Raw genomic sequence first — 14,560 nt, forward strand, 5'->3', positions numbered from 1 at the left:
GACAGGGATTCTGTGTGTAGCTTTGGAGCCTGTCCTGGAACTCGCTTTGTAGACCAGACTGGTCTCGAACTCAGAGATCCACCTGCCTCCTGAGTGCTGGGATTAAAGGCGTGCGCCATCACTTGCCAGTGCACTTGACATTTTCATACTGGTTCCAAACCCCTTCCACTCTAGAGCAGGAGACAGGAGTTCCTAGGAGTGAGTGTGAATATGATCAAAATACACTGTATACATGTATGAAAACCTCAAGAAATTAAATATACACAAAAATAAATTGGAGGAGCCGCCAGGCAAGGCCTATTAGCATTCATGAGCAAGAGGCACAGGAATCACGAGCTCAAGGCCAAACAAGGCTATTGTGAGGTCCTGTCTCAGGTAAGGAACATGAAAGGTGGGGGACAGGAGTTCAAGGGCACCCTTGGCCACTTAAGAGTTCCCAGTCAGCCTGGGCTACATGAGACCCTGTATCAAAAAAGCAAAAACATAACAAATCAGAATCTCAACCCTGTTTTAGGGCTGGAGGGACAGCTCAGTGTTTAAGGGCTTCCAGAGTACCTGGGCTTAATTCCCAGTACCAAAAACTGACTCACAACCATCTGTAATTCCAGTTCCAGGGGATCCACTACCAGCTTCTGGCCTCTGTGGGCACCATGCACGAGTTGCACAGACAGACATGCAGGGAAAACACTTGACATACACAAATCTTTAAAAATAAAAAAAATTTCGGGCCAGCTGTGGTTGCACACACCTTTGGTTCCAGCAGAGTGTCAGGCCAGCCTCGTCTATATGAGATGTGTCAGAACAAAAATGAAACCAAAACACTAGAAATTGAAAATTGATTTGTTATATGTGTGTGCCTGAATGTATGTGCTCTATCCTCCTGCACGCTGATGGAAGACGCCATTGGATCCCCTGAACCTGACTTTATAGGTGGTTTTAAGGACCTGATGTGCGGACTGGGGGGACTGAACCCAGGTCTGCAAAAGCAGCAAGCTCTCAACGACTAAAGCACCAGTCCAGCTGCATTTTTTTTTTCCCTTTAAGGATGTAAAGTTGGTTCCTTGCCAAAGGCGTTTATAAACAGGAAGTGAAGAGGGAGCCCTCTCTGATCCCCTAAAAAGCTTAGATTAGCCTTGGACTTGTTGGAAAGGACATGAGGGGTACTAAAGAGTCATTTAGCCTTCTTCCTTGGCAGGGGCCTAACAGACTCCATTGTCTCACGTGTTTGACTTTCGGATACAGGACCTCAGATACTGCTGAGATTAATGATCTGTTATGTGTACCAGCAAGGCAAGGTGAGCTTGCCTGCTACCCCAGAAGAGGAGGATCAGTTCAGAGTGCCCCTCAGTGAAACAGTGAGAGACCACATGAGACCCCTCTAAACAAACAAAAACACAGAAACAATAGAAACAGAAGAGGCAAGAATGCCAAGGGTGACAAATGCCACAAGGAAAGGGACTACAGTGCTGGGGGGTGGGAGGGGGCTACAATTTACAATAGGACATTAAGGGAGACCGCAGTGAGCAAAGATCAGAAGGAACTGAAGAGGAAACCCTGCGATTACTCACAAAAGAGCTTCCCTGGAGGGGAATATGAGGGTGCAGCTCAGTGTAGTGGTTTCAACAGTGAGGGGCTGGGGGCGTGGCTCAGTGAGTGGTGGAGCCTCTGCCTAGAATCCCCCAGTGAGGGGCTGGGTTGTGGTTCAGTGGTGGAGCCCCTGCCTAGAATCCCCCCAGTGAGGGGGTGGGGGTATGGCTCAGTGGTAGAGCCCCAGTAGAGCCATGGTCTCGGCACACTCAGCACTGGTGGCTGGCTCTGCCACAGAGGGTCTGTGCTACCTAAGTCTTGGGCCACAGAGGAGGAGCAGAGACAGGCTGAGTGGACTTTAGGAGGAGATGCTGCTTGAAAGAAGAAAGGAACATGAGCCCAGGGCTGGTCACAGCACTTTATTGAGGGGTGGGGCTCCAGCTCTGCACAGCTACAGCCTGAGGAGACAGGACAGAGGGCAGAGCTGAGGTGGATGAGTGCAGGGGCGCACTCGATGTCCCTTCTGGTGTGGGACTTGAGCCCCCTGGGCTTCCTCTCCACTCCTCTAGATTCCAATCACAGGGTTTGGGAAGGGCCCTGGGCCTGGCAGCTTTCAAAGGGAAGGCAGGCTGCTGTGGGTGAGCAGGCCTAAGACCCCAGCTCACAGGGTGCGGTCAGCCGCACGGACGGCCTCACGGACGGCCACACTCACTGCATCTCCCGGAAGGAGCGCTTCTCCACCATCTTCACTTTGTACTTGCGCTTGAACCTGAGGAGAGGCAGGCGCGGTGGGCATCCCTCACCTCAGCCAGCGGTCTCGGCCCTCCCAGCCCTCCCACTGCAGCAGGTCTTACTTGGCTCGTTCCCGGGGCTCGATCATATTCCTCTTCTGGAAGCTCTTGAACCTGTCTCGGAGTATGTTACCTTCTGGCTGTGGGACAGGGGGCAGAGAGACTTTAGCAGGGCCTGGGAGAAGGAAGCCAGGCCCTGGACCGCGCTGGGGTCCACAGGGAGCTCAGTATTGCACTGGAGTCAATGTGGGCTATTCTGGCTGGGCTCAGAGGACAAAGCCTAGGGGAGCCCCAGTGCAGGCCAGGCCAGGCCGGGCTCCAGATGTTCACAGCTGAGGAGACCCACTAGGGCTGACAGGAGATAGGCCCTGACAAATGGCCTTCTGAGGGTCAGAGGCTCACACTACAACACCCCCACTACCCTGTGCCCTCAGACCCCAGGCAATGGCCCAACTGGCCCAGCCCAGGGCACCCATGGTGTCGCCCACAGCCCCAGAGGGCACGGGGAGCAAGGATGGTTATCATCACTGGGCACAGGGTCCCCACAGCACCCTGCCACCCTCATGGAAAGTACCTTCAGGGTCCTGAGTGAGTCAGACAACTCGGAGCTGAGCTGCACATCAATGTCAGGGTCCTGGTACCTACAGGACACAGGGCAGACGACACTTGGGGTTGGCTCTGATGGGGCCACAATGTAGCCCGGAGACCCCTATTTCCTGGAAGCTTAGCCCAGGCCTCACTTGAGCCGCCCCAGCCTGCGGGGCTTGTTAGCCTCTGCCAGTCGCCGCAGGCGCCGCTGCTCCTTCCGCCGTGCCAGCTCCATGAGCCTCCGGGCCACCTGGGCCTTGATCCCACGCAGCCTGAAGAGCTCCTGATGCTGAAGCCGAGCTGCCCTCAGTGCAGCCTGCTGCACCCGCTGGGGACACAGAGTAAGAGGCCCACTCAACCTAGTGCCTTCCCCACCCAGGGCCCCACAAAGCCATGACGACCTCTCTTTTGATGGCATTGGTTATCAGGTCACTCGACAGCTCTTTGCCTTATCATCCACCTCTGTCCCAGGGCCCTGAATCTCCACGGCCTGGCAGCACTCCTAGCCTGTGAGGTGGTGCTGAGTGGCCTGTGCTGCATGGGAAGGGCTCTCGGGCAGCAAAGGCCTTCAGGGCAGGGGCATGCACGCACGCGTGCGCGCGCACACACACACACTCACTCCACACACACACACTCCACACACACACACTCCACACACACACACACACACTCCACACACACACACACACACTCCACACACACACACACACACACACACACACACACACACACACACACACACTCCACACACACACTCCACACACACACACACACACACACACACACTCTCACTCACTCACCAGCTTGCGAGCAGCCTTCTCCCGCCGCCGCTGCTGCTCTGTCTTCTTCTCCGTCCTCTTCTCCACACCAGCAGGGCCAGTGGGTGAGGTCTCATCGGCCCCATCGTCAGCCGCCGGCGGCTCCACACAGTCTGGCTGGTCCTCACCGTCAGACTCCTCCAGCAGGCCCTCACACATCTCCCGAAACATGGACTCCTAGGGAGCACGGCGATCAGCAGGCTGGGGCAGGTGGGGTTACGGGTAGGGACAAACGGTGCACAGGGCTCACCTGGGTGGCAGCTTGCTCTACGGTGGGCAGGGCCAGCTGTCGCTCCAGCTTTTCTGAGTCTTTCTCACGCTGCACCTCCACCTCGTGGGCCTTTAGAAGCAGGGCCTGGGCAGGGGTGAGAATTCGGGGAGAGTCTAGTGTCAGGAATGCCCTCCTCACCCTGTCTGGGTCTCAGCAGTGGTCCCACCTCAGAGCTGTACCCTCTACACACACCCAGCGGACACAGCTGAGCCCTTCTCACCCTCCCAGCAAGCTGCGTTCTGGTTGGATGGTGGTCCCTGAACAGGCAAGGTCCAGGGAGGGGAGCAAAGCGGGGCCTGAGCTAGGTGAGAGGGACTGCGGGGGAGGGCTGACAGGAACCAGGACTCTAAAGTGACACCTGCACCTGCACCTAGTTTTAGGCCGGACACCCACTGCACACCTACCTGGTGATCTTCAAAGGTTGGGTTGTAGGAGGCTCCCGCAGGGGTCACCTCTACTGCAGGCACCTGGGAGGGCTTGACATGGAGGCGTGGTGGCCGCTGGAGGAAGACAAGACCAGGGAGGATGAGCTCCATGCCTCGAACAGTCAGTGTACCCCTAAAATGCCTACACCGAATCTTCAAGACCAGCGTGAGACCATTAAGAGGCAGGGCCTGATGAGGTCCTGAAGGCTTCACCCTGCACTGTCTTCTGCACTCAGCCTTCCACCATGTAAGAACAGACACCAGACTTCCTCCCCTCCCAGATCTCTGGCGGGGGCCTGGGAGCAAAGGCCCCGTCAGCCTATCCCACAGGAGCCAGAGACGTAGCTCTCCCACGTGGGGTGCCACGGTGGAGGCTACAAGCTGACCAATCATCTACAGCACCTCGCACCCTGCAAAGGGGACGCCTGTCCTCGGGGTGAGCAAGCTCCCCACAGACAGGGCTTTGCAGGCCTCTCCTATGACAAGCCACAAACCACTGAGGGAGAGGGGGGCGGCATTTGCAAACGCATGTGCCACGCCGGGTCTGGATGCCCTCACAAGCCCCAGCACCTTTGGTGGTGCTATGGGCCTTCTGCTGTCTGTCACAGCAAGCTATTGGTGACAATTCTGATGTCCATGTGCTCCAAAAGTCCCCAGAGGACACAAGGAACAGAAAATCCATAGCCACCCAAGATCTTCCAGACTGCAACTAGTCTCCTCCCTGGTATAGGCCCTATACTGAGTGGTCCCCTAGTAGCCCAGACGCCCCCACACCTGATCCTGTGAGTTCTGGGGCTACTGTCTTAGGACCCTGCCTCCTGTACACACACGCCGGCTCAGGAAACACTGCACACTCTCGGCTGCAGGGTTCTCTGGCCCTGCTCTGACTATGGCTGGCTTGCTCCTCCAGTCTCCAGCCCCAGGAGCTTTGCTCCAGTGATGGCTCCTGGCCTCCCTGGAGACACAGGACACATGGATATAAAGGACGAGGTTTCTTCTGGCCCCATGGGGAGCAACACTTTATCACCCCAACAGTGCAGAGAACTCCACAGCACCTGGCTCTCAGAAGCCAGGGTCCAGAGCTCAAGATGATGGCCACAATCCAACTGCCAACCCAGTGCCAGCACTGTGTACCCCGCAGTTTTCAGGCATTTCTTCTGTAACCCACACCGCCCCAGCCGTCCTAAGCAAGCTGTCACCCACTCTGCAGTTAGAGGAAGGAATGGAGGCACTGAGGTGAGGTCACCTTCCCAAGGTGAGTCACCATGGGAGCTAGGACGGGGACATGGGCCACTAGGGTGACTGGCTCAGAGGCGGGGATGGAGACCCCAGGGAACTGCCTTCCCTATCTCGCTGCCTGCCTGTGCAAACTTACCCTCACTCCTTTCTTCTTGGTCTGCTCCAGAAAAAATGCATCCTGACCGGCCAACGGCTTGTCCAGAGGGTCTGAGGGAAAAAGAGAGCAACTGCAGCGGGCTTTCTCAGGGGCCCTTCCAGTCCTCCACACTGCTGAAGCTGACACCCAAATCCAGGCAAGAGAAGCAGGGGCTCAGACCCCGTGGCCTCACACCACTCCTGGATGAGATCTGGGAAGTGGGCGGAGACTGAGGGCTGAGGGGGAAGCCCCCACAAGCAGGAAAGGATGGATTGAGGACCTGAGACGCCTGTTGGAAGACTGTCACACTAACTAACACCCGTGGCACATGCCCTTCTTGGACAGTTATAACATGGACAACTGCCCATGGCAGTCCCGCCCATCTGCAAATGAGAACACTCACTGTTTGGGTTCCAGAGGTCATAGAAGGGCCGCTCAATGATGTCCTGTAGCCCGCGTTTGGCCTTTGGTGCAGGAGGGCTGAGGAGCCGGGCCTGTGCCTTGCGCACCTCCCTGGGCAGCTCACCCTGCTTCGCCAGTTTCTCCCATAGCTGCTCCTTTCGCCTGAGCTTCTTGGCATTGGGGACCTGGTGTGCGAGGATGCTGGATAAGGGGAGAGTAGGCTCCTTGTGAACTGGCTCCACACACACCTCACGTCCCTACTGCGGGTGGATCTGAGCATCCAGAACATCACACCTCCCCACACTCCACGTCAGGGCAGCCTGGCCTGCTGGCCTCTCCTCTCCTCTCCTGGGGCTGACACTAAGCCTGTATCTCCTACACGCTGGAGCCTCTCTACCCAACAGCCCCTACCAAGTCCAGGCTACCCTGATGCCTTGGTGCCAGGCTGAATCCTCTAAGACACTCTCCAGAGATCCAGCTATACCTTAATCTGCCCTCCCAACTGCCTCTATCTCCCCACCTTTCCGCAAAAGTCTTCAGGGCCCAGGGCCAAAGGAACTCACTCTTTGGGAGCAGGGACCTTAGAAGGATTCTCAAGGGCAAGGTCAACCCGAAGGGGTTTCTGGAGACGCTGAGACTTCTTCTGGACCCAGGTCCTCTTGTTTGGTTCTGCAGCAGAGGAGAGTCCTCACCTTAGGCCTCCCCATCTTCATCAACCAATCCCCAACTTCAGGTCAACGAGGACCAGACAGCCTGCAACCCAGGCTATCTATCCAGCACACACCCCAAGGGTTCCAAACTCATCACGCTCACCTGCAGGGGAAGACCCCAGAGGCCCAGATCTGATCCACCTATGACCTAGGCCAGCAAGAGGCAGGCCTTGAGGGGACCCACCTGGAGGGACTCAGAGACACAGAGGGAAAGGACCTCAGAACTAACAGGGACGAGGGAAGGATACCAAGACTCAAGAAGGACCTGCTGTAGCCATCTCTCAGCACTCGGCTTTCTACCTCCAAAGGCCACCAGGTAAAGCAAGAATTCTACTGCACAGCACACTAAGGAGGCTGAGTACGGTAGTTACACCTGAAATACTAAGCCCTGGAGGCTGAGGCAGGAGGATTGAGTCCTTGGCCAGTCTGAGATAAACAGAGAGAACCTAATTCCACAAGTTAACAGGGGATGGGATGTAGCACTGCAAACAGTAATAATAACGGCAGCAGCAAGATGCCATGAAGCTGAGTGATGGACTCTAAGCTGGCTCAATGGCAAAGGCTCTTGCTGCCAAGGCTGACAAGCTGGGCTCAACCCCAGGAACCCACAGGGTACAAATGACTCCTACATGTTATCCTCTGACAAAATGTGTGCTATGGCATGTGCATGTAAACACACGGAACAAATGTAAACACAAAAACTGAATGCTAACTTTCTTTAGGGATAAAACTTTGTAGCTTGATCCTGGCGGTGGTGGGTCAAGTCTTTCATCCCAGCACTCAGGAGGCAGTCAGGCAGAACTCTGTTGAGTTCGAGGCCAGCCTGGTCACAAAGAAAGTTCCAGGACAGCCAGAGTTGTTACACAGAGAAATTCTACCTCAAAATAAATAAATAAATAAATAATGTCTGTAGCTTGGCCTGTTGGCTACCTGTAATCCAAGCACTTGGGAGGCTGAGACAAAAAGATGTGAGTTCCAGGCCAGCCTAACCTACACAGAACCCTTTAGCTAGGCTGGGCACAGAATAAGATCTTGTTTTAAAACAAAAACAAGACCTAGAAATCACTAAGTTGAGCAAAAATAAGCCAGACTCAGATAAACATTGTTTTCCCTTATGTGTAGAACCTAGATTTTTTTTTTTTTTTAAATGAATCCTTTGGGTTTTTCGAGACAGGGTTTCTCTTGTAGCTTTGGAGGCTATCCTGGCACTCGCTCTGGAGACCAGGCTGGCCTTGAACTCACAGAGATCTGCCTGCCTCTGAGTGTTGGGATTAAAGACTTGTGCCACCAATGCCCGGCCTTAGAACGTAGATTTAAAGTTACATGGTATATGCCTTTTATTCCAACAGAGACAGGCATATTTTGGTGAGTCCAAGACCTGCCTGGTCTGCACAGCAAGTTCCAGGCCAACAAGGCTGAATACTGAGACCTTGTGCAAACAAACAACCCAAAACAAAACAACTCCCACAGATGTCACAAAATTGGAAAGGAGACCATGAGACAGGGAAGAGACAAATGGCCCAGCAGTTACACATACTTAAGTGTCTGCAGAAGGTGTGTGTGTGTGTGTGTGTGTGTGTGTGTGTGTGTGTGTGTGTGGTGTGTGTGTGTGTGTGTGTATCAGTTCCCAGCACTCCCACGGCGGCTCACAACTGTCTCTGTCTCTAACTCCAGTTCCAGGAGATCTAATGCTCGCTCTCTCTCTCTCTCTCTCTCTCTCTCTCTCTCAGATTTTATTTATTTATTAGGTATACAACATTCTGCTTCCATGTATATCTGTACACCAGAAGAGGACACCAGATCTCATTACAGATGGCTGTGAGCCACCGTGTGGTTGCTGGGAATTGAACTCAGGACCTCTGGAAGAGCAGTCAGTGCTCTTAACCTCTGAGTCATCTCTCCAGCCCCTAATGCTCTCATTGATCTCTGGGGGCACCATGCACACACGTTGCATATACACTCGGAGGCAAAGCACTCAGACACATAAATAAATCTAACTTTTTTTTTTTTAAACAGAGGAAACAAAGGAGGGGCTATCAGAAGTGAACCAGCTAGAGAAGAAGATAGGGAGGGTAGAAGGGAAGGGAATAAATGAGAATAACCTATGGTGACATTGAAACATGATGGAACCCATTTCTTTATCTGCTAATGTAAAAATTAGCTTAAAAAAGAAAAAGTTCATGTGCCCCCAGGCAGTTTCCCTGGCTTCTCCTAACCTTGTCAAGAAAGTCTTGTTTTCATTAACAGGATCTTCTGGCTCATGTTGTCAATGTTAAGGCGCTGTTTGCTGGCAAAGCTCCCAGCTTGCCCTGCAAAGCCATTGGTTGTCCTGCTTGACCAGGCACCGGCTTGTTTTCAGTACCGGTGTTTTTCGGCCACATTGGTGAAAACCCCAATTACTCATCAAAGCAATCCCTAACTTGCCCTGGTTTCCGTGTCTCAGCAAGCCCAAACCCAAATTCTAACGGGGTAAAGCCAGCTTGTCAAGACATGTTTCCTACTTACTGGCTAAAGCAGATCCTCTTGTTCTCTTTGTTTTGAGACAGGATCCCACTGTGCAGTCCTGGCTGTCCTGGAACTCACTATGTAGACCAGGCTGCCCCTGAACTCAGAGATCTACCTGCCTTCTGCCTCAAAAGTGGTGGGATTACCACACCCACCATCATGCTCTTTTGAGCAGAGGGCTGGGGGATATAGCTCAGTGATATTTGCCTCGCCATGTGTGAGGTCTGGATTCAATTTCCAGTGTTGAGAAAAAACAAACAAGGTTGCCTTTCTTAAAATAATCTCAAGTCAGCTGGGCGGTGGTGGCGCACGCCTTTAATCCTAGTGCTTGGGAGGCAAACGCAGGTGGATCTCTGTGAGTTCGAGACCAGCCTGGTCTACAAAAGCTAGTTCCAGAACAGAATCCAAAGCTACAGAGAAACCCTGGGGGCTTGGGGGGGAAATAATCTCAAGCCTTCCCTCCATCCTATTTAAGTTGGTTCCTTCTAACCTGTTGTGGTAGAGTACACCTTTATAAGCAGCACTCAGGAGACAGAGGCCAGCAGATCTCTACGTTTGAGACCAATCTGGTATACATGGTGAGACTCTGTCTCAAAAAAAAGAAAAAAAAAATTTTGTTGTTGTTGGTGGTGGTGGTGTTCTTTCTATAGCCTGAACTTGCTATGTAGGCCGGGCTGGTCTTAAACCGAGGTCATCCATCTGCCTCTCCCTCCCAAGTGCTGGAACTACAAGCATGTGCCACCACGTTCCCCTAAAATGCTGGCTTTTTAAATCCTATCACCAGTACAGACCCCACGTGATGCAAAACTCACCCAAGATCACAAAAGCGCTCCTTACCTTTTTTCTTGGATCCAGTGTCCACGAAGAAGAGCTTTTCATTGGGGGCCTCGGCCAACAAGCCACTGGAAGATAAGAAATGCAAACGCTAGCCAACAGAACGCCGGGAAGACAACGGACACGGCTAAGGTGGAGCCTCTAACTCTTTGGCCCATTCCAACACCTCCTCAAACCCTGGGGTCCTTCCAGAGTACGTCTGGGGCTTTCCCATTACATCTTGTGGGATTAGAAAACGTACCACGCTGGGATGCACGGTTGTTATTTTCCCACTCACTTGAAATTCGATTGGGGTGGGGGCTCGAGGCTTTATTTAATCCTAGCACTCGGGAGGCATCGAGGCCAGCTTACATACACTTGTGTCTACATAGGACTACATTTGCAGAGGGCCAGGCCATCCAGGACTGCCTGGTGCGGCCCTGTTCCAAAAATTAAATAGAAACTAAATCAGTTTAAATTTTGTTGCAATTTCTGTATACTTGTTAAGGTTTTCGGGGAGAGGCCAACTTACATACACTTGCTATGTCTACATATGTCTACATAGGACTACATATGACTACATATGCAGAGTGCCAGGCCATCCAGGACTGCCTGGTGCGGCCCTGTTCCAAAAATGAAATAAAAACTAAATCAGTTTAAATTTTGTTGCAATTTCTGTATACTTGTTAAGGTCTTCGGGGAGAGGCCAGCTTACATACACTTGCTATGTCTACATAGGACTAGATAGGACTACATAGGATTACATATGCAGAGTGCCAGGCCATCCCTAGTGCGGCCCCGTTCCAAAAATTAAAAATAAAAACTAAATAAATTTAAGCTTGGCTGGCATTATTGCATACCTATGCGTTAAGGACGGTACTACTAGGTCTCCGACCCCGAGATCCCCGGATGCGGAACCCGGCTAGCGGAAGTCCCGCCCCACGTACCCGGTGGCGCGCTCCTGCAGCCGCACGTCTTCCAGGAACTGGTCGACCTCTATGCCCAGCGGCTCCTCCGCCAGCCGCCTCCAGCCGCGCTTCTTGTTCCGGGGGCCCCGCCGCCGCCGCCTCAGAGCGGGGTCCACCGAGCTGGCCCGCAGCCCCAAGAAGCCAGAGTCCGCGGGGCTTTTCGCGCCGCGCTTCTCGCCGCCGCTCTTACTTCCCGCCGCCATCTTCTGAAAGGAAGACGCTGGGCCGCTCAGACTCGGACATCCGGTCTGGCGTGTGCGCGACTCGCCTGACGTACGGCATGACGCGCTTCCTGTTGCGGCCATCTTGGTAAAGGGCAAATAGTTTCTCTTCCAGGTCTTTTCTTTCTTTCTTTCTTTCTTTCTTTCTTTCTTTCTTTCTTTCTTTCTTTCTTTCTTTCTTTCTTTCTTTCTTTCTTTCTTTCTTCTTCTTCTTCTTCTTCTTCTTCTTCTTCTTCTTCTTCTTCTTCTTCTTCTTCTTCTTCTTCTTCTTCTTCTTCTTCTTCTTCTTTTTCTTTTTTTTTTTTGGTTTTTCGAGACAGGGTTTCTCTGTGTAGCTTTGGAGGCTGTCCTGGCACTCGCTCTGGAGACCACGCTGGCCTTGAACTCACAGAGATCCGCCTGCCTCTGCCTCCCGAGTGCTGGGATTAAAGGCATGCGCCACCAACGCCTTGCTCCTTTCTTTTCTTCTCGTCTTCCTTTTCTTCTCCTTTTCTTCTCTTCTTTCTTTTCTTCTCCTCCTTTTCTTCTTCTTTCTTCTTTTCTCTTTTTTTCTGTGAACCACCAGTGCCCGGAGAAATTATTTATTTGTATTTTATGTACATTGATATTTTGCTTGCATATATATATGTATTTACATATATATTTATATATGTATGTGTATCTGTGGAGGGTGATGGATCACCTGGAACAGGAATTACAGACAGTTCTGAGCTGCTACGTGATTGCTGGGAATTGAACCCAGATCCTTTGGAAAAGCAGCCAGTGCTCGTAACTGCTGAGCAATCTCTCCAGACCCTCTTCTTCGTTTTTTAATTAAAAAAATTTATTCATTTTTGTTTTATGCGCATAGGCGTTCTGCCTGCATATGTGTATGTCTGCATGAGGGTGTCAGATCTTGGAATTATAGACACTTGTGAGCTGTCATGTGGGTTCTGGGAATTGAACCCCGATCCTCTGGAAGAGCAGAGTGGGTGCTCTCTATTTTTTTTTTTTAAGATTTTATTTATTATGTATACAACATTATTCTGCTTCCATGTCTATCTGCACACCAGAAGAGGGCACCAGATCTCATAACGGATGGTTGTGAGCCACCATGTGGTTGCTGGGAATTGAACTCAGGAACTCTGGAAGAGCAGCCGGGGCTCTTAACCTCTGAGCCATCTCTCCAGCCCCAGTTTTTCTATAAGGCTGAGTCACGTGTAATTCAAGAAAGCTAAGAACTCATCATGTAGTAGGAGATGACGTTGAATTCCTGACCCTCTAACTAATGCCACCATACCAAGCTCCTATGTTTGCAGCTGGGACCTGCAATTTCCAGCTGGTGGAGAGTAGGTTATGTAGATTGTTGGTTCTCACTCTGAGCTATATACCTTACCCAGTGTCCTGGAATTTGGTCAAACTACTTTTTAAAAAATACTTTTTAGATTTATTTTTATTTTATGTGCATTGGTATTTTTGCCATGGGTGTCAAGTCCCCTGGAACTGGAATTACCGACAGTTGTAAGCTGTCATGTGGGTGCTGGGTATTGAACCCAGGTCTTCTGGAAGAACAGTCAGTGTTCTTAGCCACTGAGCCAGCTCTCCAGCCCCCAAACTACTTGTTTTTAATTTGGCAGATTTCATGCGTGCCTTGACCGTTTTCACTCCTCATTGCCTTCTCTCAGACCTTTGCAGCTCCTGCTACGTCACGATTCTTTCAAAAGTTCCTTTCCTTTCATGTCTTCGTTGTTTTGTGACACACTGGATTTATTAGAATTTTTTTCATGAGATGAGTGAAGGGTTAGTCAGAGGCAACGGATCAGCCCCTACACCACTGAGGGACACCCCTCCTTTCTAAACAGTAACTGCCATAAGGGTGGAATCCGCCAATTTTTCTTTAGAAGGGTGGAGTTGGGTTGATTTTTCTCTAATTTTTTTTATTAAAGAATATGCCGGGCGTGGGGCTGCCAAGATGACTCAGTAGGTAAAGGCTGTTGCTACCAAACCTGGTGCCCTGAGCTTAATCCCCAGAACCCAGATGATGGAAGCAAAGGGCAAACTTCTGCATGCAGGTTGTTTACACGCCTTTCACAGGGCATGCTGTGGCATATTCACTTACATACATGCTTTAGAAAGAAGACGAAGTTGTGTAGTGTTCTTCCTGACTCTAACCCTGTCTATTGAAGAGGTGCCAAAGCAGGAGGACCACAAGTTCATGGACCATGCTGGACTGCAGAATGAGTGACTTAAGAGACTGCCTGGAAATGAAAAACAAGGGCTCAGGAGATGGCCCAATGGGTAAAAGGGCTTTCTGGGCAATCAGTCAAGACCTGAATTTATATAAGAAGCTGACTATGTGGCCTGGAAAGACGATTCAGCTGTTAAAAGCACTGGCTGCTCTTCCAGAAGACCCTGGTTCGATTCCCAAGGTGGCTCACAGCTGCCTGTATTTTCAACTCTTCGGGATTCTCACACACACACACACACACACACACACACACACATACACACACACACACACACACCACACGTGTGTGTGTGTGTGTGTGTGTGTGTGTGTGTGCATGTATAGAAACATACATACACATAAATGAAAATAAAAGGTTATTTTTTCTTCTTTTTTTTTTTTTCCCCCCCCCGGAAACAGGGTTTCTCTGTGTAGTTTTAGAGCCTATCCTGGCACTTGCTCTGGAGACCAGGCTGGCCTCGAACTCACAGAGATCCACCTGCCTCTGCCTCCCGAGTTGTGGGATTAAAGGCATGCGCCATCAACGCCCAGCTGAAAAGGTAATTTTTTTAAAGTTCCAATCCTAGCGTGTTGGAAACGGAAGATCTTTAGGAAGGTCTAAGCTGGACACAGAGAATGTGATATTCAAGCAATATCAGTTGCTTGCATTATTCACAGGCTTAGGAAAGAGACTCAGAGTCATTGCTCTTGGGCATAGTACAGGAGCAATAATGCTGTTATTCTGAAGATAAAAGTCAACACGTGTAAAGTGTAAAGCATCTGAGTGCCAGCTACTGCCACTGCCTCCACCCCCACCCACCCCGTCCCCCAAAAGCTCCTGGGCCACCCCATCCCCCAGGAGTCCCTGGGGAGTGGTAGTCATCCAAAGAGGTCTACAAAGGTTTTCGCTTTCCCATCCAACCTCCCCGCCCCCCACCCC

At 51.4% G+C, this 14,560-nt stretch overlaps 1 protein-coding gene and 1 non-coding gene across 2 annotated transcripts; both read right to left on the reverse strand.

Moving 5' to 3' along the window:
• Nucleotides 1-1,926: 1,926 nt before the first annotated feature.
• Nucleotides 1,927-11,416, reverse strand: Nop53 (NOP53 ribosome biogenesis factor). Its single transcript, XM_027431064.2, has 12 exons — nt 11,173-11,416; nt 10,250-10,314; nt 6,761-6,866; nt 6,199-6,398; nt 5,796-5,866; nt 4,400-4,495; nt 3,975-4,079; nt 3,707-3,901; nt 3,059-3,234; nt 2,893-2,959; nt 2,382-2,458; nt 1,927-2,296 (listed from the first exon to the last, which is right to left on the reverse strand). Exons 1-12 carry the CDS (start codon nt 11,394-11,396, stop codon nt 2,236-2,238), a joined length of 1,443 nt encoding a protein of 480 aa, XP_027286865.1. The 5' UTR covers nt 11,397-11,416; the 3' UTR covers nt 1,927-2,235.
• On the reverse strand, nt 2,744-2,852 carry LOC113837330. The gene has a single exon (XR_003487946.1). It is a non-coding gene; the product is annotated as a small nucleolar RNA SNORD23 (small nucleolar RNA).
• Nucleotides 11,417-14,560: the final 3,144 nt, after the last annotated feature.

The sequence above is a fragment of the Cricetulus griseus genome, chromosome 9 (assembly GCF_003668045.3).
Source record: "Cricetulus griseus strain 17A/GY chromosome 9, alternate assembly CriGri-PICRH-1.0, whole genome shotgun sequence".
In the NCBI taxonomy this organism is placed as follows: Eukaryota; Metazoa; Chordata; class Mammalia; order Rodentia; family Cricetidae; genus Cricetulus; species Cricetulus griseus.